Below are 23,320 nucleotides of genomic sequence, written 5' to 3'. Positions count from 1 at the left end.
AAATAAGCTAAAATTTAGACAAACAAGACACACGTGCATTTAAAACAATTAGAAAATCGGTGTATCAGTACTCTCACAAAGGCCTTCCCATTCAACCCTGCTGAGGTCAATACTTTTTACCAGAAATAAAACTACAGACTGCGGCTTTAAATGGCCACTACACTTCCTGATTTGGCCTCGTTTTTAAGACTGCTCATTAAGAAACTCTAGTGGCCATGACTGAAGCCAAACGAGAGCTGTCTTGGGGGTGTAGTTTGATGTGGGTGTTTTATGTTTGCATATCACGCCCTGGCAGGTACTGTTGTTGGTCCCTCCTGGGTCACCGTAGCAAGAACATAGCCACTTCCTCAAAGTAAACACTTCCTTAAAATAGTCAGAATTAATTAATTAATTAAGATAAATCAAGAAATCTGTAAGTAATGTAGACATTTTTTGCCAAGGAGGTCTTAGTCGCACAATTGTACATCCAGCTAAGGTGTTTGGTGTAGTATTTCTCAAGTTGGTGAAAAACTAGTCTGCATACAGTCCATCGAGTTGGGAAATCGCTCAGGGCTGATTTCTGAGAACAATAACAAGTCTACAACATCATCATCTGGAGCTGTCAAACTATTATAAATAATGCACAAGATACACGCTGTTTATTATAAATGACTTAAATGTTTATCAGTGCCCAAAATCACTTGCTAGCTAGTTAAGTTCTGGTAACACTTTATTGAATTTTAAGGGTCTGTAACAAACCACTAATAAGGCATGTACAAACAGTATGCTCACCATTTACATTTGTAAATATTAATAAGCTAGTTATTCAAAAATGTATTTTTCCTTAACCTGTTGGGTCTAGGGGGCAGCATTTGCACGTCTGGATAAAAAAAATGTACCCGATTTAATCTGGTTACTAATCCTACCCAGTAACTAGAATATGCATATACTTATTATATATGGATAGAAAACACTCTAAAGTTTCCAAAACTGTTTGAATGGTGTCTGTGAGTATAACAGAACTCATTTGGCAGGCAAAACCCTGAGACATTTTCTGACAGGAAGTGGATACCTGATGTGTTGTATTGACTTTAAACCTCTCCCATTGAAAAACACAGGGGTTTAGGAATATTTTGGCACTTCCTATTGCTTCCACTAGATGTCACCAGCCTTTACAAAGTGTTTTGAGTCTTCTGGAGGGAGATCTGACCGAACAAGAGCCATGGAACGGTGATGTCCCATTAGACACCTGGCGCGCTACTTCATGTTGGGTACCCTCGTTCCAATACGTTATAAAAGGCTATGCATTCGTCCACCTTGAATATTATTCATGTTCTGGTTAAAAAAGGCCCTAATGATTTATGCTATACAACGTTTGACATGTTTGAACGAACGGAAATATATTTTTTCCCCTCGTTCATGACGAGAAGTCCGGCTGGCTTACATCATGTGCTAACGAGACGGAGATTTTTGGACATAAATGATGAGCTTTTTTGAACAAAACTACATTCGTTATGGACCTGTGATACCTGGAAGTGACATCTGATGAAGAGAATCAAAGGTAATGGATTATTTACATAGTATTTTCGATTTTAGATCTCCCCAACATGACGTCTAGTCTGTATCGCAACGCGTATTTTTCTGGGCACAGTGCTCAGATTATTGCAAAGTGTGATTTCCCAGTAAGGTTATTTTTAAATCTGGCAAGTTGATTGCGTTCAAAAGATGTAAATCTATAATTCTTTAAATGACAATATAATATTTTACCAATGTTTTCTAATTTTAATTATTTAATTTGTGACGCTGACTTGACTGCCGGTTATTGGAGGGAAACGATTTCCTCAACATCAATGCCATAGTAAAACGCTGTTTTTGTATATAAATATGAACTTGATAGAACTAAAAATGCATGCATTGTCTAACATAATGTCCTAGGAGTGTCATCTGATGGAGATTGTAAAAGGTTAGTGTATCATTTTAGCTGGTTTTATGGTTTTGGTGACCCTGTCTTTGACTTGACAAAACATTACACACAACTCTTGTAAATGTACTGTCCTAACATACTCTAAATTTATGCTTTCGCCGTAAAACCTTTTTGAAATCGTAAAACGTGGTTAGATTAAGGAGATGTTTATCTTTCAAATGGTGTAACATAGTTGTATTTTTGAAAAATTTGAATTTTGACATTTATTTGGATTCAAATTTGCCGCTCTTGAAATGCACCTGCTGTTGATGGAGTGCACCACAGGTGGCACGCTAGCGTCCCACCTAGCCCCAAGAGGTTTTAAGTATCCTGTGCTTATTATTTATTTAAATATGATTTAACCTTTATTTATCTAGGCAAGTCAGGTAAGAACAAATTCTTATTTACAATGACGGCCTACCCCTGCCAAACCCTAACCCAGACGACACTGGGCCAATTGTGCACCGCCCTATGGGACTCACAATCACGGCCAGTTGTGATACAGCCTGGAATCGAACCAGGGTCTGTAGTGACACATTTAGCACTGAGATGCAGTACCTTAGACCGCTGCGCCACAAGGGAGCCCTATTACCAGGCACTGCTGGAATGTCTACCAATGGCATGCACATCTTTTTGTGAGAAATTAAACTGGACACTCAAAACAGTATTTATAAAGCATTAATAGCTCACACTTTAGCCTGTTGGGGCTAGGGGGCAGTATTTTCACGGCCAGATAAAAAAACGTACCCGATTTAATCTGGTTACTACTCTTGTCCAGAAATGAGAATATGCATATAATTAGTAGATTGGGATAGACAACACTCTAAAGTTTCTAAAACTGTTTGAATGGTGTCTGTGAGTATAACATAACTCCTATGGCAGGCCAAAACCTAAGAAGATTCCATGCAGGAAGTGCCCTGTCTGACAATTTGTTGTCCTTCTGTTGCATCTCTCTCGAAATTACAGCATCTGTACTGTTACGTGACATTTTCTAAGGCTTCCATTGGCTCTCTGAAGCCTTTAGAAAGCGGAATGACGCGTATCCTGTCTCTGGGCAAAGAACAGCAGCACAGTTTGTAAGTGGCCTGCCTGGGAACAGTGACACTGGAGATGCGCGTTCACGAGACTTCGCCTTTTTTTTTTTCTCTCTTTGAATGAATACAACGTTGTCCGGTTGGAATATTATCGCTATTTTACGAGAAAAATAGCATAAAAATTGATTTTAAACAGCGTTTGACATGCTTCTAAGTACGGTAATGGAATATTTTGAAATTTTTGGTCACGAAATGTGTCATCTGATGAAGATCATCAAAGGTTAGTGCTGCATTTAGCTGTGGTTTTGGTTTTTGTGACATATATGCTTGCTTTGAAAATGGCTGTGTGATTATTTTTGGCAGGGTACTCTCCTGACATAATCTAATGTTTTGCTTTTTCTGTAAAGCCTTTATGAAATTGGACAACGTGGTTGGATGAACGAGAGTCTTATCTTTCAAATGGTGTAAAATAGTCATATGTTTGAGAAATTGAAGTTATAGCATTTTTGAGGTATTTGTATTTCGCGCCATGCGATTCCACTGGCTGTTGAATAGGGTGGGACGCAGATGTCCCACTGGCCCAGAGAGGTTAAATTAGGGGCTGCAAAAAGACTACTAATGATAAGTAAATGGTTTATACATGTGGGAGTAATGATTCAAAAATGGTGAACACAGACTTTATAAATACTGGCAACATTTTACTCGACACCAAGCGTCATAACACGTTATGACACAGTCATAACCATGTCATAATATGTCATAACAGCTGACATAACTTGTAATAACCTGTTATAATATGTTCATAACACTGTCATGACACATATATTTAGACTTGTTGTGACATAAACTGAGTTATTTTATGGCTGTTTATGACACCTACTGTACATAAGAGTGGAAAACCCCACAAAACCTACTACGGTAGTTATTTTATGGCTGGTTATGACACCTACATAAGTGTCAAAACCCACAAAACCAACCACATAAGGCAAAACATTACATTACACCATAGCCTACGTGTCGATGGTATGTTTATGTTATATATCCTGTTTAGGATAGGGGGCAGTATTGACACGGCTGGATAAAAAACGTACCCGATTTAATCTGGTTACCACACCTACCCAGTAACTAGAATATGCATATACTTATTACACATGGATAGAAAACACCCTAAAGTTTCTAAAACTGTTTGAATGGTGTCTGTGAGTATAACAGAACTCATTTGGCAGGCAAAAACCTGACAAGGTTTCAGGCAGGAAGTGGCCTGTCTGACAAGGTGTCGTTCTTCTTGTCTCTGTTTATTGAAGAGTGAGGATCTTAGCTGTCCCGTGACACTTCCTACGGCTACCATAGGGTCTCAGAAGACGGCAAAAAGCTGAATCGTGGCTTTGCTACAAAGTAGCGCGTTTGGGTAGTGGCTGGTTACAGTACTGTGAGACTCAGGCGCGTGCCCGCGTCGACCGAAAGCTTTGTTTACTTTCCTCAGTTTAGCTAAATGGACATTCCCGGTCGGAATATTATCGCTTAACTACGAGAAAAATGGCATAAAAATGGATTTTAAACAGCGGTTGACATGCTTCGAAGTACGGTAATGGAATATTTAGATTTTTTTTGTCACGAATTGCGCCATGCGCGAGACCCTGATTTACCATTTCAGATAGTGTCTGGGACGCACGAACAAAACGCCGCTATTCGGATATAACGATGGATTATTTTGGACCAAACCAACATTTGTTATTGAAGTAGCAGTCCTGGGAGTGCATTCTGACGAAGACAACAAAAGGTAATCAAACTTTTATAATAGTAAAGCTGATATTGGTGAGTGCTAAACTTGCCGGGTGTCTAAATAGCTAGCCCGTGATGCCTGGGCTATGTACTTAGAATATTGCAAAATGTGCTTTCACCAAAAAGCTATTTTAAAATCGGACATATCGAGTGCATAGAGGAGTTCTGTATCTATAATTCTTAAAATAATTGTTATGCTTTTTGTGAACGTTTATCGTGAGTAATTTAGTAAAATGTTAGCGAATTCCCTGGAAGTTTGCGGGGGGTATGCTAGTTCTGAACGTCACATGCTAATGTAAAAAGCTGGTTTTTGATATAAATATGAACTTGATTGAACAAAACATGCATGTATTGTATAACATAATGTCATAGGGTTGTCATCTGATGAAGATCATCAAAGGTGAGTGCTGCATTTAGCTGTCTTCTGGGTTTTTGTGACATTATATGCTAGCTTGAAAAATGGGTGTCTGATTATTTCTGGCTTGGTACTCTGCTGACATAATCTAATGTTTTGCTTTCGTTGTAAAGCCTTTTTGAAATCGGACAGTGTGGTTAGATTAACGAGAGTCTTGTCTTTAAATAGCTGTAAAATAGTCATATGTTTGAGAAATTGAAGTAATAGGATTTTTAAGGTTTTGAAAATCGCACCACAGGCTGCAAGTGGCTGTTACGTAGGTGGGACGAATTCGTCCCGCCTAGCCCATAGAGGTTAAACAGTACCAGTCAAAATTTGGACTCACCAACTCATTCAAGGGATTTTCTTTATTTTTGCTATTTTCTACATTGTAGGATAATAGCGAAGATATCAAAACTATGAAATAACACATATGGAATCATGTAGTAACCAAAAAAGTGTTAAACAAATCAAAATATGTTTTATATTTCAGATTATTCAAAGCAGCCACCCTTTGCCTTGATGACAGCTTTGCACACTCTTGGCATTATCTCAAGCAGCTTCATGAGGTAGTCACCTGGAATTTATTTCAATTAACAGGTGTGCCTTGTTAAAAGTTAATTTGTGGAATTTCTTTCCTTCTTAATGCATTTGAGCCTATCAGTTGTATTGTGACAAGATAGGGGTGGTATACAGAAGACAGCCCTATTTGGTAAAAGACCAAGTCCATATTATGGCAAGAACAGCTCGAATAAGCAAAGAGAAACAACAGTCCATCATTGCTTTAAGACGTAAAGGTCAGTCAATCTGGAACACTTCAAGTGCAGTCACAACAACCATCAAGCGTTATGATGAAACTGGCTCTCATGAGGACCGCCACAGGAAAGGAAGACCCAGAATTACCTCTGATGCAGAGATGCAAGTTCATTAGTGTTACCAGCCTCAGAATTTACAGCCCAAATAAATGCTTCACAGAGTTCAAGAAACACACATCTCATCGTCAACCGTTCAGAGGATACTGGGTGAATCAGGCCTTCATGGTTGAGATGCTGCAAAGAACCCACTACTAAAGGACAGCAATAAGAAGAAGAGACTTGCTTGGGCCAAGAAACAGGAGCAATGGACATTAGACCTGTGGAAATCTGTCCTTTGGTCAAATTTGTCCTTTAATCCAAATTTGAGATTTTTGGTTCCAACTGCCGTGTCTTTGTGAGACGGAGAGTAGATGAACTATGATCTCCACATGAGTGGTTCCCACCATGAAGCATGGAGGAGGAGGTGTGATGGTGTGGGTGTGCTTTGCTGGTGATTTATTTAGAATTCAAGGCACACTTAAACAGCATGGCTACCACAGCATTCTGCAGCAATACGCCATCCCATCTGGTTTGAGCTTAGTGGGACAATTGTTTGTTTTTCAACTGGACAATAACACAAAACACCCCCAGGCTGTGTAAAGGCTATTTGACCAAGCAGGAGAGTGATGGAGTGCTGCATCAGATGACCTGGCCTCCACAATCCCCTGACCTCAACCCAATTGAGATGTTTTGGGATGAGTTGGACCGCAGAGTGAAGGAAAAGCAGCAAACAGGGGCTTAGCATATGTGGGAACTCCTTCAAGACTGTTGGAAAAGCATTCCAGTTGAAGCTGGTTGAGAGAATGCCAAGAGTGTGCAAAGCTGTCATCAAGGCAAAGGGTGGCTACAAAGGGTGACTTCACCCTTGGGATCAATTTCCAAAAGCCTGAAGGTACCACGATCATCTGTACAAACAATAGTACGCAAGTATAAACACCATGGAACCACGCAGCCGTCATACCGCTCAGGAAGGAGACACGTTCTGTCTCCTAGAGATGAACGTACTTTGGTGCGAAAAGTGCAAATCAATCCCAGAACAACAGCAAAGGACCTTGTGAAGATGCTGGAGGAAACAGGTACAAAAATATCTATATCCACAGTAAAACGAGTCCAATATCAACATAACCTGAAAGGCCGCTCAGCAAGGAAGAAGCCACTGCTCCAAAACAGCCATAAAAAAGCCAGACTGCGGTTTGCAACTTGCACATGGGGACAAAGTTCGTACTTTTGAAGAAATGTCCTCTGGTCTGATGAAACAAAAATTGAACTGTTTGGCCATAATGACCATCGTTATGTTTGGAGGGAAAAAGGAGAGGCTTGCAAGCCAAAGAACACCATCACAACCGTGAAGCACGGGTGTGGCAGCATCATGTTGTGGGGGTGCTTTGCTGCAGGAGGGACAGGTGCACTTCACAAAATAGATGGCATCATGAGGACGGAAAATATGTGGATATATTGAAGCAACATCTCAAGACATCAGTCAGGATGTTAAAGCTTGGTCGCAAATGGGTCTTCCAAATGAACACTGACCCCAAGCATACTTCAAAAGTTGTGGCAAAATGGCTTAAGGACAACAAAGTCAAGGTTTTGGAGTGGACATCACAAAGCCCTGACCTCAATCCTATAGACAATTTGTGGGCAGAACTGAAAAAGCGTGTGTGAGCAAGGAGGCCTACAAACCTGACTCAGTTACACAAGCTCTGTTCAGAGAAATGGGACAAAACTCATCCAACTTATTGTGGGAAGCTTGTGGAAGGCTACCCGAAAAATTTGACCCAAGTTAACTCTTACATCTAGACGTTCCGCTAGCGGAACACCTGCTCCAATATCCAATGATAGGTGTGGCGCGAATTACAAATTCCTCAAAAATACAAAAACTTCCATTTTTCAAACATATGACTATTTCACAGCATTTTAAAGACAAGACTCTCCTTTATCTAACCACACTGTCCGATTTCAAAAAGGCTTTACAGCGAAAGCAAAACATTAGATTATGTCAGCAGAGTACCAAGCCAGAAATAATCAGACACCCATTTTTCAAGCTAGCATATAATGTCACAAAAACCCAGAAGACAGCTAAATGCAGCACTAACCTTTGATGATCTTCAGATGACACACCTAGGACATTATGTTATACAATACATGCATGTTTTGTTCAATCAAGTTCATATTTATATCAAAAAACAGCTTTTTACATTAGCATGTGACGTTCAGAACTAGCATACCCCCGCAAACTTCCGGGGAATTTACTAACAATTTACTAAATTACTCACGATAAACGTTCACAAAAAGCATAACAATTATTTTAAGAATTATAGATACAGAACTCCTCTATGCACTCGATATGTCCGATTTTAAAATAGCTTTTTGGTGAAAGCACATTTTGCAATATTCTAAGTACATAGCCCAGCCATCACGGGCTAGCTATTTAGACACCCGGCAAGTTTAGCCTTCACCAAAATCAGATTTACTATTATAAAAGTTTGATAACCTTTTGTTGTCTTCGTCAGAATGCACTCCCAGGACTGCTACTTCAATAACAAATGTTGGTTTGGTCCAAAATAATCCATCGTTATATCCGAATAGCGGCGTTTTGTTCGTGCGTCCCAGACACTATCCGAAATGGTAAATCAGGGTCGTGCACATGGCGCAATTCGTGACAAAAAATGTCTAAATATTCCATTACCGTACTTCGAAGCATGTCAACCGCTGTTTAAAATCAATTTTTATGCAATTTATCTCGTAAAAAAGCGATAATATTCCGACTGGAATCTCCTTTTCGGCAAACAGAGGAAAAATCACAAAGACGGGGGCGGCCAGGGCATGCGCCTAAGCCCACAGTCCCTTGATCGGCCACTTGAGAAAGGCGATAATGTGTTTCAGCCTGGGGCTGGGAGGACGACATTCAGGTTTTTCCCGGGCTCTGAGCGCCCATGGAAGACGTAGGAAGTGTCACGTTAGAGCAGAGATCCTTTGTAAAAGATAGAGATGGCAAAGAAGTTAAAGAAATGGTCAGACAGGCCACTTCCTGTAAAGGAATCTCTCAGGTTTTGACCTGCCATTTGAGTTCTGTTATACTCACAGACACCATTCAAACAGTTTTAGAAACTTTGGAGTGTTTTCTATCCAAAGCCAATAATTATATGCATATTCTAGTTACTGGGCAGGAGTAGTAACCAGATTAAATCGGGTATGTTTTTTATCCAGCCGTGAAAATACTGCCCCCTAGCCATAACAGGTTAAACAATTTAAAGGCAATGCTACCAAATACTAATTGAGTGTATGTAAACTTCTGACCCACTGGGAATGTGATGAAAGAAATAAAAGCTGAAATAAATCATTATCTCTACTATTATTCTAACATTTCACATTCATAAAATAAAGTGGTGATCCTACCTGACCTAATACAGGTAATTTTTACTAGGATTTACTAGGATGTCAGGAATTTTGAAAAACGGAGTTTAAATGTATTTAGCTAAGGTGTATTTAAACTTCCGACTTCAACTCTATATAATATTAATTTTTTACCATATCTAATTATTAGTATATACTGAACAAAAATATAAATGCAACATTTTCTAAGATTTTACTGAGTTACAGTTCATACAAGGAAATCAGTCAATTGAAATAAATTCTTTATTCCCTAATCTATGGATTTCACATGACTGGGCAGGGGTGCAGCCATGGGTGGGCCTGGGAGACCATAGGCCCACCCAATTGGCAGCCAGTCCCACCCACTGGGGAACCAGTCCCAGCCAATCAGAATTAGTTTTTCCCAAGAAAAGGGCTTTATTACATTTACATTTTTGTCATTTAACAGACACTCTTGTCCAGAGCAACTTACAGTAGTGAATGCATACATTTTTTCTCCGTACTGGTCCCCCATGGGAATCGAATGTGGAGGTCCTGGGCTGGCATGGTTACACGTGGTGTGCGTTTGTGAGACCGGTTGGACATACTGCCAAATTCTCTAAAATGACATTGAAGGCTGCTTATGGTAGAGAAATTAACATTCAATTCTCTGGCAACAGCTCTTGTGGACATTTCTGCTGTCCGCATGCAAACTGCATGCTCCCTCAAAACTTGAGACATCTGTGGCATTGTCTTGTGTGACACAACTGCACATTTTAAAGTGACCTTTAATTGTCCTCAGCACAAGGTGCACCTGTGTAATGATCATGCTGTTTAATTAGCTTCTTGATACGCCACACCTGTCAAGTGGATGAATTATCTTGGCAAAGGAGAAATGCTCACTTATCGGGATGTAAACTAATTTGTGCACATAATTTGAGAGAAATAAGATATTTGAACATTTCTGGGATTTTTTATTTCAGCTCATGGAACATGGGACCAACAATTTACGTGGTGCATTTATATTTTTGCACACATTGATGTCAGACATGTACTTACCCCAATGCTCTGTTGCCGATGACTGGAATTAATGCAGGAGCAGATTTCAGGAGCAGGACAAGACACCCCCTTTTTGACTGATGACTGGCATAAGGGAATGAATGTGATAGACCTATCTGGCTTATATGATTATGATGGTCAAAATGCTTCTTAACAGCGTAATAAACTGTATTTTCTTAGTCTAAGTAAAGTTACACAGGATGGTCATAATGCTTCTTGACCATGTCATAAAATTTATTTTCTAAAAGTCATTTTAAATATGATTAGAAAAATACATGCACTACTGTTCAAAAGTTTGGGGTCACTAAGAAATTTCCTTGTTTTTGAAAGAAAATCTACATTTTTGTCCATTAAAATAACATCAAATTGATCAGAAATACAATGTAGACATTGTAATGTTGTAAATGAATATAGTAGCTGGAAACGGCAGTTTTTTTATGGAATATCTACATAGGCGTACAGAGGCCCATTATCAGCAACCATCACTCCTGTGTTCCAATGGCACGTTGTGTTAGCTAATCCAAGTTTATCATTTTAAAAGGCTAATTGATCATTAGAAAACCTTTTGCAATTATGTTATCACAGCTGAAAACTGTTGTTCTGATTAAAGAAGCAATAAAACGGGCCTTATTTAGACTAGTTGAGTATCTGGAGAAGCATCATTTATCGGTTCGATTACAGGCTCAAAATGGCCAGAAACAAAGTACTTTCTTCTGAAATTGGTCAGACTGTTCTTGTTCTGAGAAATGAAGACTATTCCAAGAAACTGAAGGTCTCGTACAATGCTGTGTACTACTCCCTTCACAGAACAGCGCAAACTGTCTCTAAGCAAAATAGAAAGACGAGTGGGAGGCCCCAGTGCACAACTGAGCAAGAGGACAAATACATTAGAGTGTCTAGTTTGAGAAACAGACGCCTCACAAGTCCTCAACTGGCAGCTTCATTAAATAGTACCCACAAAACACCAGTCTCAACATCAACAGTGAAGAGGCGACTCCGGGATGCTGGCCTTCTAGGCAGAGTTGCAAAGAAAAAGCAATATCTCAGACTGGCGAATAAAAAGAAAATATTAAGATGGGCAAAAGAACACAGACACTGGACAGAGGAACTCTGCCTAGAAGGCCAGAATCTCGGAGTCGCCTCTTCACTGTTGACGTTGAGACTGGTGACCATATTATGAGATGTGATGACAAGTTATGTCAGCTGTTATGACATATTATGCCATGGTTATGATCGTGTCATAATGTGTTATGACACTGGGTGTCGAGTAATGTGTTACCTAAATACCTTGTAAATGGTTTATTACGGACCTATAAAATAATATTAGATAAGTTCCAACTCTGTGTTGTCAATGAATGAAGCTAGCTAGTAGTAGCTAGCAGGCACATTGACCGCCACATCCAGGCTGTATCACATCCGGTCGTGATTGGGAGTCCCATAGGGCGGCGCACAATTGGCTCAGCGTCATCTGGGTTTGGCCGTGGTAGGCCGTCATTGTTAATAAGTATTTATTCTTAACTGACTTGCCTAGTTAAAGGTAAAAATCAAATATAACCTTAAATGGCTGCCTCTTTTCATTAACTTCACACCTGGCTAAAATGACCAAATCCTGACAAGGTACATTTTCAATCCAGACAGGCTGAACTCATTGGACATTTCGCCTCTCACCCTGACTCATTCCACCTCATGGGTGGCTTGGCTGGTGATATATTCTGGTGAGTGGGACCCCATTGAGCTGCAGTCAACATAGCTCCGCAGCTGGATCGAGTTCAGACTGCCTCTTTAAGCCAAGTGAAGTGAGTGGAGGAAGGGAGCCTGGTGTTATGAGTTCTTTTGTATCCCATTACACTTGACCAACTGCCAGCATGACATGCCAAACAGGCCGGGGCCGTGCGCAGTTCAGCACGACTTCTTCCCAGGGAAAACACTGTCTTTGATGGCAGATGGGTCCGGTATTTGCATAAAGGAGCCGTGTCTCAGGTGGGGCTCTGATAGTAGCCCCTTTGTCCTCCGACTACATGCTAAGCATTGGCCAGGCTCATAGCAACTTGTCAGCCCTCTTAATCTAATATCTGATGATTCGTGATTAAATGAAATGTGATGGTATAAGCAACTCAGCAACAAAAACAGATTATGAAAAATAGGAAACCCGTTTGAAAATCCTTTTGACCACAATGACCCCCATACCATAGTGTAGGGGAAAGGTGAGGATGAATTAGTTTGTTTCATTGTTTTCAGTATTATTGATGCTATTGCTTTGTATTTCAGCGTATTCTCTCACTAAAATTACTTCTGGCTTATAACAATTTGGTTAACTCCCATTTACACCCTTGCACTATCACTGCCCCACATCCGTGTGACAACACATAACAGCTCTACAGTATATTGCTGTATCTAGCTCTATTTCCATATGTAAAAAAAACTACAATGAATAGGGTTACCTCTCCTTCCTGAAAGGCTTTTGAATCACAGAGACCCAGGGCAAAATATTTAATCAAGTTTGAATCCACAAGCATTATAATGGAGGATGTATCTCAATAGGACATATCTCTGTATCTCTCCTCTTCTCGGCTCCTTTACCCGCACTGATGTTACTGAGCTGGTGTAAGCAAATCCTTGTTGGGCATCTACCACATTACTTTCACCTATCTAATGCTTTCAGATCAGTGCAAACGAAGGAGAGGAGAGAGGGAGAGGAAAGCACATTACACTATTGGGATTCCCCCTAGTCCACACAGACAGTAGACTACTTCTGAATCCAGCTGACAGCAACATTCCAGTACCGCCTACCCTGCCGCCCACTCAAGTAAGCCCTGCTGTGTGTGTGTGTGTGTGTGTGTGTGTGTGTGTGTGTGTGTGTGTGTGTGTGTGTGTGTGTGTGTGTGTGTGTGTGTGTGTGTGTGTGAGACATCCTGGGGTTTTCCATCTGGCATCTATTGTCCTGTGTATACAGAGGTTTAACCCTATTCAACACACTCTTGAAGCCTTTCAATCAAAGGTCATTGTTTGACATGGATTGTCTGTTCTCTGCTGTGGCATCTGTCATGATGGGTGGGTCTTTGTCCTGTTTATCAGAGGGATGTCCCCTGGGTATTTCACTGAGGTAAGCACTGAAGAGTTAAGCTGTATTTGAATACTCATACTAACCGGACTAACCATACTATTTGTGATGTGAATTGAGTATATAGTATGCTTACTGGTCATAGTATGGAAATGGTTAGTATACCAAAAGTTCCCGGATGTCGTACTAAGTTCGCCAAAATACTAAGTATACATGCAGTGGACACTATTTCCGTTCTTTTAGGGCCCACAATGCAATTCTTCAGAAAATGGGCGTGGCTTCATAACTTTTCAGATTTTAAGAAAATGGCAGAAAATAGGCAACCGAAGTCCGACGAGAGCGGATACAAATTCATTGCTTTAACTAATTATGACAAATGTTTCAGAAAATGTTGAGCAATGTAATAAAGTAATGACATTTCAAATAAGTTATGTTACATGTTATGTTGGCTGACAATTTGTTAGCTATGCTATCCTTACGAACCGCATAACATTACAACAGTATGCACTTTAGTTACCTAATGTTAGTTGGCTACTAATACATCTAACTTGCCAGGCAGTATATTAACTATCTGATATCTAACTAACTACCCAACTTTTTTGACTTGATTATTCATATCATTCTTAGCTAAGTGGTATAGTCATTGTGTGTATCAAGGAACATTGTTAATTCTGTCAATCTACTCCGATTTAAGAGCACTCTCGCACAGAATAACGAATGAATTTACGAACACTCGACAACACTCGTTGAATATGGCCGGTGTCAGTAAACGTTGGCAAAAAAAGCATAATTAAATTGTTGCCAGCAGCACAGTTACAGTCACCAATGCTCTGGATAACATGAAAACAGCCTAACCAGCTCTGCTAGGACAAGTAAAATGGTCAGAGTGAGGTTTTCTCTAATTTGTGTCTGGAAGTAGCTAGCTAACATTAGCCAGTTAGCTTGGGTGCTTGATTGCCATTGAACGCTCGGATCAACCCTACTCCTCGGCCAGAGCGTCTTGTGTGCTCAATGAATGCCCCGAGAGCGAAACGCTCTGAATTTACGACCGGACAATCGGACAACACTCTGAATTTATGAAGTCCCAGAGCACACTCTGGCACTACAGATTGAATTTATGAACACAAATCGTAAAATGTTTAGCTAGTCGAGGTTGCAAAGCAACAGCATCAACTTCCAATAGACAGGCGAAGCTCTGGTACGCTCAACTGAAATAATGTAGTAGGGATGCACCGATATGACATTTTTGCCCGATACCGATATCCGATATTTTCCTTGCCAAAAAAAAAAAATCATTACTGATACCGATAACCGATATTTAACATTTTTGCGAGCTTTAAAACATTCTAGCACAGTTAAATAGTTCAAACATACACACACTGACCAAGTTATTTTGTTGGCCTTTACGTATGTCCCCATTTCCAGTAAAACATAATCAAAATCTATTTATTTCACTTACTTGCTGTGCTGTTTTGTTGTTCATTTGTTCAGTCTCAACCAGGATTTCATCATACATGCCAAGCAGTGACGTTTTACCTCTGTCTGTCCGTGGTCTCTCTTCCTCGGTGTGCACTGTCACTGTATCCGTTTCCATCTTGTCCAGCTATGTCTATATCATTTAACGTAAACCCTGTTTCTTGTCTGCATCGAAGTAGCGGTCCTTGTACCTAGCATCGAGCATGGTGGCGCCACAGTGAGAATGCCACCGAATCGCTTGTTCCCAGCCTCTGGTAGAGTACCTCTCAAAGTCAACCCGATGGTCTGTGTTGGCATTTTTGTTGAGCAGGCATTTCAAAGCCATGACAGGGTATCACGCCTGCTGCAGATGCAGTTGAACTTATTTCTCAAGACAGTTGCTCGAATGGAGCTAGGAGTGTTCATGTTTCCAAGTTTCAAACATGTTCTCAAATGCCATTGAAATGGCAGCAGTGATATGAGAACCAGCACATTCTTGAGCATGCAATATGGCTTTCCTCAGTATGAAATCCTCGTCGACCCACTGTGCTGTCAGACTCATAATGCTCATGGGGCTGACATCGCTGGTCAGTCGTGAAGCTAATAGCAGTGACTCTCATGGATGTGAGTTTAAACAATACTCTGTAACTCCGGTAGGGCAACATCTGAAAAATGTCCACTACTTGGTAGTGTGTACCGGTGCTCGACCAGTCGGTGATGCCAACATTATCCACGACAGAGAACGGTTGATTTTCAAGGGCAATGAATTCCATTATCTTGGCGTTAATGGATATTTACTTTTGAGTTGTCTCGCTGAAATGTTCTTACTCTTTCAAATGACTGCTTGACTTGTTGACTGCTCGATCCACACAGCAGACATTGTGGGCTAGGTTAGGAATGCTGTGTTGCATGTGTAGCGCTATATTTTTCATGGCGTCATTATGTCATGTACCTACGTCAGCTTTGATATTGGTTTTGCACATCGGTGTTAAACTAGACATCGGGCCGATGCCGATGTTGGCATTTTTGGCTAATATCGTCCAATACCGATATGCTTACAGATATATTGTGCATCCCAAGTATATAGTATAGACTCATTAAGTATGTAGTTTACAGTATGTTAGTATGGGTATTCGAACACAGCTCATATTATAGTCCTCTTTCTTTCTTTCTCTCTCTACCTACCCCCCTCTCTCGCTCTACCTACCCCCCCTCACTCAACCTACTCTTTCTTTACCCCCATCTCTCTCTCTATCTCTACATACCTCCTCTCTCTCTCACTAACTACCTCTCTCTCCCTCCCTCCCTCCTACTGCCTTGGGCACTGGTCAACGAAGGCAGGACTGCTCTTGGATTTCATTGGCTATGTAAACAACCTGTCATGGTGTGTGTCACGCTATGTGTAGACTGGCAGTGTTTGAACCCTGTAATCAGCAGCAAGGTCAAAAGCTTAAAGGCGTGTAAAACAAATGCAAATGTGCTTAGCGTAAAGATCATCTCTGACTTCCAACCAAATGACCCCCTATCCCTTTGTGCGACATGCCATGGGCTCATGATTTCGAGAACTAATCATCACATTTTTCCACAAACTCTTGAGGGATGGACAGGCAAGTCAATAGCCCCTCTGGGCTAAAGACCACAACCCAAACCACTACGCAGGGAAAGTAGGCTATAAACTCTCCAATGCTCCAAGGAATGTCACTTTTGATTAGAAGTGATGGTTTGTGGTTTTAGAGAAAGAGCAGTGACCCATTGGTAAACTCTAGTGACTCATCATGCTCGTCTGGCCAGACAGACAGGTAGACAGCAAATCCTAGACAACACATCTACCCAAAACCACATTATTATGTCTGTGTGGACACAAGGTGGTGGGCAGGACAATTCCACATTGTTCCCAAAACAAGTGATAGCTAAAATAACCATTAGAGAGATCATATATCTGAAACACAATTTCAGTTTCAATTTATTTAATTTCTTTAACCAGGCAAGTCAGTTAAGAACAAATTCTTATTTACAATGATGGCCTACCCCAGCCGATGCTGGGCCAATTGTGCACTACCCTATGGGAATCCCAATCACGGCCAGTTGTGATACAACCTGGAATTGAACCAGGGCCTGTAGTGACACCTGTAGCACTGAGATGCTTTGCCTTAAACTGCTGCGCCACTCAGGAGCCCTACTTGGGGAGCATGGCTCATTTTCGAGTTATGCACTTTGTGTCACTTGTGCCGTATCCCTCATGTATCAGCATTTAGAGCAACTTAGGACAGTACGATATAGAATAAATGGGATGTATAGAGGGCAAGATACTTGTTTCAGCGAACACATGTATAATACGTGGGCAGCACATTTGCAAATAAACTAAGAACAATCTGCTTTAAGGTATAAGAAGGTCTGTATTTCAAGGTTCCAACGTGCAACAACTCTTTCCCTGTTCCCAGCATGCTCCCTGTTCCCAGCATGTTCCCCCACCTCCTCCTTTCTCTCTCTTTTTCCTCTCTTTCTTCAGGAGAGGGCTACTCTCATTGGTTGTTGGGACAGTACTGTCTTTGTCTGAGACCCTATTGTAAACTATGGCTCAGGGCTTTGGCAAAGGGGCACACAATTGAACTAAGCCATTTTAAATCCTTTTAAAGCTGAACCCGCCTAATAAAGAAGGCCCCCAACAAGACAAGTCCCTGCATGCATCCACCCATCCATCCATCCATCCATCCTTCTATCTAGCTTTAGCCTAGTCTTGTATGTTGTGTTGCTAGCAAATGGATTTAGCCTACTGTATACACCACTAGTTTTAATTAACAAGCCTCTAAGACTCTCCGGCAGTGTTGGGGGTGTCTGATGTTTTGTTTGTCTTTGTCCTCGGGAGGGCCAGTATTAAAAACAGGTCCCTGTGGGTGTGCTGGGATTCAAGCTCAAATACAAATGATCTGAATCTTGAGTTACAGATGAATAAAATACATTAAGGCCTATACTGTATTGTGCCATGCCTCTGAGGACAATGGGCTTAGTGTAATTAAATGCTCCCATAAACCATCCCCTGCCACATTTTGGCCAAAAGCAACAATGCTTATGATTTAAATGAAAAATCCTTAATAGTTTGACATTGCATCATTAATTCCTCCTTTCCTTGAATATCTTGAAATGCTTTGGTAGGTAAAAGTTAAAGTTTAACCTAGTATTCATCTATCGAATAATATTGATTTATAATTTGAAGGAAGGAAGGATTTTTTTTAGTTTTCAAAGTGAGCCCCTGCATCCTTACACCTCAACCCCTTCACCAATGCCTGGCGGAGTTGCACACCTGTGGAACTGGTTCACATGCCAATTCTGGCACCCAACCCAAAGAAAAATATCCTATTGTGAGAGGAACAGCAGGCAGCTTTTAAAAATATATATGTTTTTCATATCTAGGCAATTCCACACTAACAGAATTACACTGAGACTCCGATTCCTTTACCATGAAATTGCTCATGTGTTTTTTTTTCGGGCACTTTTTCGACAGATGAATACTGACGACCCACTTAGCATGAAAAAACGCTGTATTATTTCATCTCCAAGCTATTCTCTGAGCTTGCTTTCCGAGAAAAACATCAGGAAAAATACTTGTTTGTTTGTTTTTGGGGAGTTGTAAGTAATGGCTCCCAGAGTACCCTTCACCTAGTTAAATAGGCCAAAGCGTTGGACGCAGCACTAATAGGGGTAGTCTTAGCCCGTAAGGCATCCCATTTACTCTTTGCACTCCAGGTATCACAGTGAATGATTTTGCCTTCAGTAAACACTGAGTGTGGAGACACTGGTGGGTGGTGTGTGTGTGTGTATGTTTATGTGGGTGAACGGCACTGACAGTTGCTGTGTTTTTTTTTGTTCTCTGCTAATGCCAAGTTCTCTCTAAGGCTAAAAGTGGGCGAGCTGTGAAGTGCATTTGGCTGGCTACAACAGGTCTATTATCACAAGATGGAGAGCACAGGATTCATGGGGCTCCATAACACCACGTTAACTTAAAACTGGGATAGACACCAATAATTCAATAATCTCTGAAAGTATACCAATAACAGCTTTTCACACTCTTGGCATTCTCTCACCCAAATTCACGAGGAATGCTTTTCCAACAGTCTTGAAGGAGTTCCCACATATGCTGAGCACTAGTTGGCTGCTTTCCCTTCACTCTGTAGTCCAACTCATCCCAAACCATCTCAATTGGGTTGAGGTCGGGTGATTGTGGAGGCCAGGTCATCTGATACAGCACTCCATCACTCTCCTTCTTGGTCAAATAGCCCTTACACAGCCTGGTGGTGTGTTGGGTCATTGTCCTGTTGAAAAACAAATGATAGTACCACTAAGCACAAACCAGATGGGATGGCGTATTGCTGCAGAATGCTGTGATAGCCATGCTGGTTAAGTGTGCCTTGAATTCTAAATCAATCCCAGACAGTGTCACCAGCAAAGCACCCCCACACCATCACACCTTCTCCTCCATGCTTCACAGTGAGAACCACACATGTGGAGATCATCCGTTCACCTACTCTGCGTCTCACAGAGACATGGCGGTTGTAACCAAAAATCGTACATTTTGACTCATTAGACCAAAGGACAGATTTCCACCAGTCTAATATTCATTGCTCGTGTTTCTTCGCCTCAAGCCAGTCTCTTCTTCTTATTGGTGTCCTTTAGTTGTGGTTTCTTTGCAGCAATTTGACCATGAATGCCTGATTCACTAAGTCTCCTCTGAACAGTTGACGTTGACATGTGTCTGTTGCTTGAACTCTTGTGAAGCATTTATTTGGGCACTCTTAATTGAAATGCATTCCAGGTGACTACCTCATGAAGCTGGTTGAGAGAATGCCAAGAGTGTGCAAAGCTGTCATCAAGGCAAAGGGTGGTTACATTGAAGAATCAAAAAATATAAAATATATTTTGATTTGTTTATCACTTTTATGGTTACTTAATGATTCCATATGTGTTATTTCATAGTTTTGATGTCTTCACTATTATTCTACAATGTAGAAAATAGTAAAAATAAAGAAATACCCTTGAATGAGTAGGTGTGTCCAAACTTTTGACTGGTACTGTATGTTGAATAGGGCTTCTAAAAGCCAATAAATTCACCTTATTATTGTAAAATAAATATGCTATAGGTTATGCAGAGCCGTGGGTAGGTCCACTCAAGTCTATCGGCTGTAGTTTCATACTGTAGACCCGAGACCCAATGACAATCAAATAGGGCATGACCCGGACCCGACGGAAAAGTTAGAATTTTGAACCCAGATCTGTGAAGACCTCGAGTCACAATATATGTGTTGATCTCATAGTTTCAGTTCGGAATTTGCTTTATTATGGATGAAAGTCGATTTTTGGGTGCATTAATTCCACGTGGTTATAGGGTTAATTCCGTGTGGTTGCAGGGTTAAAATAGAAACAACTCAAAGGGTTAAATTTAGACATTTGTTTCAAGTTTAAAGTTAGGGCTATGGTTTGAGGAAGGTTTAAATCAAAATATTTAAAAACAGTGCGCTGTTTCCATCAAGTATCATCATGTACTCTTCCTGCTTGCTAGAGCCTTGTGAACTGCCGTGGCGCAATGGTCAAAGTTTTAAAGAAGTTATTCCAAACCTCTTAATAAAAGAGCTCCCAGGATATCTTTCAAGGAACCAGAGTAAAATGTTCTAAGAACCTCGCTGCAACCTAAAAATAAATGTTTCCAGAACAGGTGAAATGTTCACTTCTGTTCTCAGAGTGTTTAAAACACTCTCCGATTTATTAAGGAAACATATGGCTCCGTTCCAACAACCAATATAAAACCAAAAACATATGTTCCCACAACTTCATACTTTATGAGCATCATGTTGCGGTATTGTGCCATGGTATTGTGAAATATCCTTAATGGACAAAGTAGTTCTCACATAGACTACTGTATCAATAGGGTTGATTCAGTGAGTCAAATAGTGTTGGCACATGCCAAGAAAGAGTTCCACAATGTATGATATACTATAGCCAACAATTCGAGATTCAACCAAATCATTGACCTGTATTCCTGTAAAATTCATAACCTTCTCATACTGTATGTTGTACTCTCTGTTGTTTGTGTCACAGTCATTTATGAGCAATGGAGAGACGTGTTTAGCTGTCAATAAACATTTGTTGACTTTGAACTGTTGAGAACTCATCCAAAAGAGCTGCTCAGGCCCTGGGTTTGATCATTTACATGAAGTTTGAATATAGTTTGAATCCCATGATAAACCCTTTTGGCGTGGCATCCCAAATCCAATCTGTTCGGCATCAGACCATCAAGTTGTTTTTGACTGGAGCACACATGCTGATGTGGCATCTAGACCCAAGGAAGTTTGATAGGAATTTTTATATTTTCTTAGTTAATCATTTACTTGACATGGGGATTCGTCATGTATTAAACAAACAGACCAGTAAGTAGTGAATGACTAACATACAGTATTACTGTATAACAGCATTGAGCTGTAAAAAAAAAAAAAAAAGGAAAATGGAAAACCAGAACAGGCACAGTATGGTAATCGAATAATTTTAACTGATAGGATAACAAATGTAAATCAGGTGGGCGGAACGCGACGATATCGTCAGTCACAATGTAGGAAGTTCTAAGAACATTGCAGCTATATAGTCACACAATTTCCCAAGGAACGGTTTGAGCTGTAGCACCTGTGAGTGAAGTGAGTGAAGCCTACAGTAGATGTGTAACTAAAGGACCAACCTTGGAAAGGAAGATACAGAGGTATGTCTAGAGCTGCTACCTCCCACTCAAGGTTGCAGGGAAGTTACTGTAACATTCAACGATGCAAGCTGAAAGTGGAACAGATATTTCATGTATGGTATCACTTGGCTTGGGATTCAATCAACCCTGCACTGCCAAAAACTGGAGGCTGATCAAATGAACATGCACTGCAATTCATATCAATTCATTTTGAATCAAAGGGCTTAAGTTTTTCCGTCGCAACATAGCAAAGACACGGTGCTGCAGCTTCTTTTCTCTCTCTTAAGTAGTGGAGGGACACCTGAGGTGCTTGAGATGATGTGTTCAGTTAGCTGTATGAAACAGTGTCCCTAACAACAGTACATTGTGCTTTAGGGACAATACATTTAATATGTGTAACTTTTTTAGGAGACCGAAACTGGTAAATACTTGTAGTGAGGGTTCACTTATTTCTTTCAGATTATACGTTTTTAATCAACATTATCAAGGCCATACAAAAACATAGCACCTGCTGCAGTAGTAGTCTAACTTGCTTTGCTATTCATCTATGAAATCCATACTGTACTCTATATCTCAGTTTGCCAACAGTGTGCTTTGAATAATAAAATGCATACAGAACACTCTCCATTCATGCATTAGAGAAGAAGCCACTGAGAAAGACAACACGGACTCGTTGAAACGCGCAGGTTATTAACTCAGTAGGTCAGTGGAGCACCACAACTCATAGACCTGGAGAAGTACTGTAACACGAGACAACTGAAACAAAAGCACATGACAGCCCAATAGAAAAAGTGCCTTTCGTTACCATCTTTCTGACAGTATCTCTTCTATCCTGCTGAATTTTTCTTCACATTTTTCTTTATAATCCAGTCCAGATAAATTCCATTTGACTCCAGAGAGAGAGAGGTCTTCTTGCCATGTTTCTCAATAGCCAAGTTCCTGCCATCAATAAAGGAAGGTCCACATGACAGTTAGTGGTCTGCGACCCAGAATAAGAAGGAAAACTCCCATTCGTTAGTGGCTTTCCCGTTTGAGTTGAGCTCTGAGCTGTAAAGTGTCTAGCTGTCTATTGCTTCACTGGCTCCACGTTTCAGCTTCTCTGGCAGCACTGTGTTTTTGGAGCAAGTGGGAGCGCAGGAGAGAAAGGGAGCAAAAGAAAATGCCTGAGAAGGGGGAGGAGAAAAGCTTTCTCTTTCAGAAGAAAATCCCTCTAGGCTTTTCAGGCTTTTTCTCAGAGGAAGCAGTCGCGTCAGACCAGTGTGGGATTCTCTTTCTCTCTCGCTCTCTCTTTCTTACACACACACACACACGGCACGCACACACACACACACACACACATGCACACACACACGCACACACACATACACACACGTGCTCATGCACACACTTGAAAGCTTTATTTAATTTTGGATCTCAATAAAGTATTAAAATGAGTGTGTGTCTGTATTGAGATCTAAAGCGAAATGAGTATTCAAATATCGACATACACATACCCTTCCATACACTCTTCCCCACACTCAATAACAACACACACTACCATGATATCGCCTCCTTCTATAGCAGCCCCCTTCTGTCTATTTTAATCATTAAGGCTTTGGGAGGGTAGCTTCATAGCTTAGTCCCCTTTAGAGTCTCCTCTTTTTACTGGCTATTGGCTGCTGCAGGTT

General features: G+C 40.7%; 1 protein-coding gene across 1 annotated transcript in view; it reads right to left on the bottom strand.

Moving 5' to 3' along the window:
• The window catches only part of LOC106583602 (pleckstrin homology domain-containing family G member 4B), a 76,559-nt gene extending 53,639 nt beyond the window's left edge, over nucleotides 1-22,920 (bottom strand). Inside the window, exon 1 of the mRNA XM_014167971.3 lies at nucleotides 22,459-22,920. Within this exon, the coding sequence (XP_014023446.3) occupies nucleotides 22,459-22,461 (3 nt within the window). The 5' untranslated portion in view covers nucleotides 22,462-22,920. The remainder of the gene's footprint in view (nucleotides 1-22,458) is intronic.
• Nucleotides 22,921-23,320: the final 400 nt, after the last annotated feature.

The sequence above is a fragment of the Salmo salar genome, chromosome 22 (genome assembly GCF_965601325.2).
Source record: "Salmo salar chromosome 22, fSalSal1, whole genome shotgun sequence".
Taxonomy (NCBI): Eukaryota; Metazoa; Chordata; class Actinopteri; order Salmoniformes; family Salmonidae; genus Salmo; species Salmo salar.
Note: the sequence above shows the minus strand (reverse complement) of the source record. Positions and strands in the feature narration are given on the sequence as shown.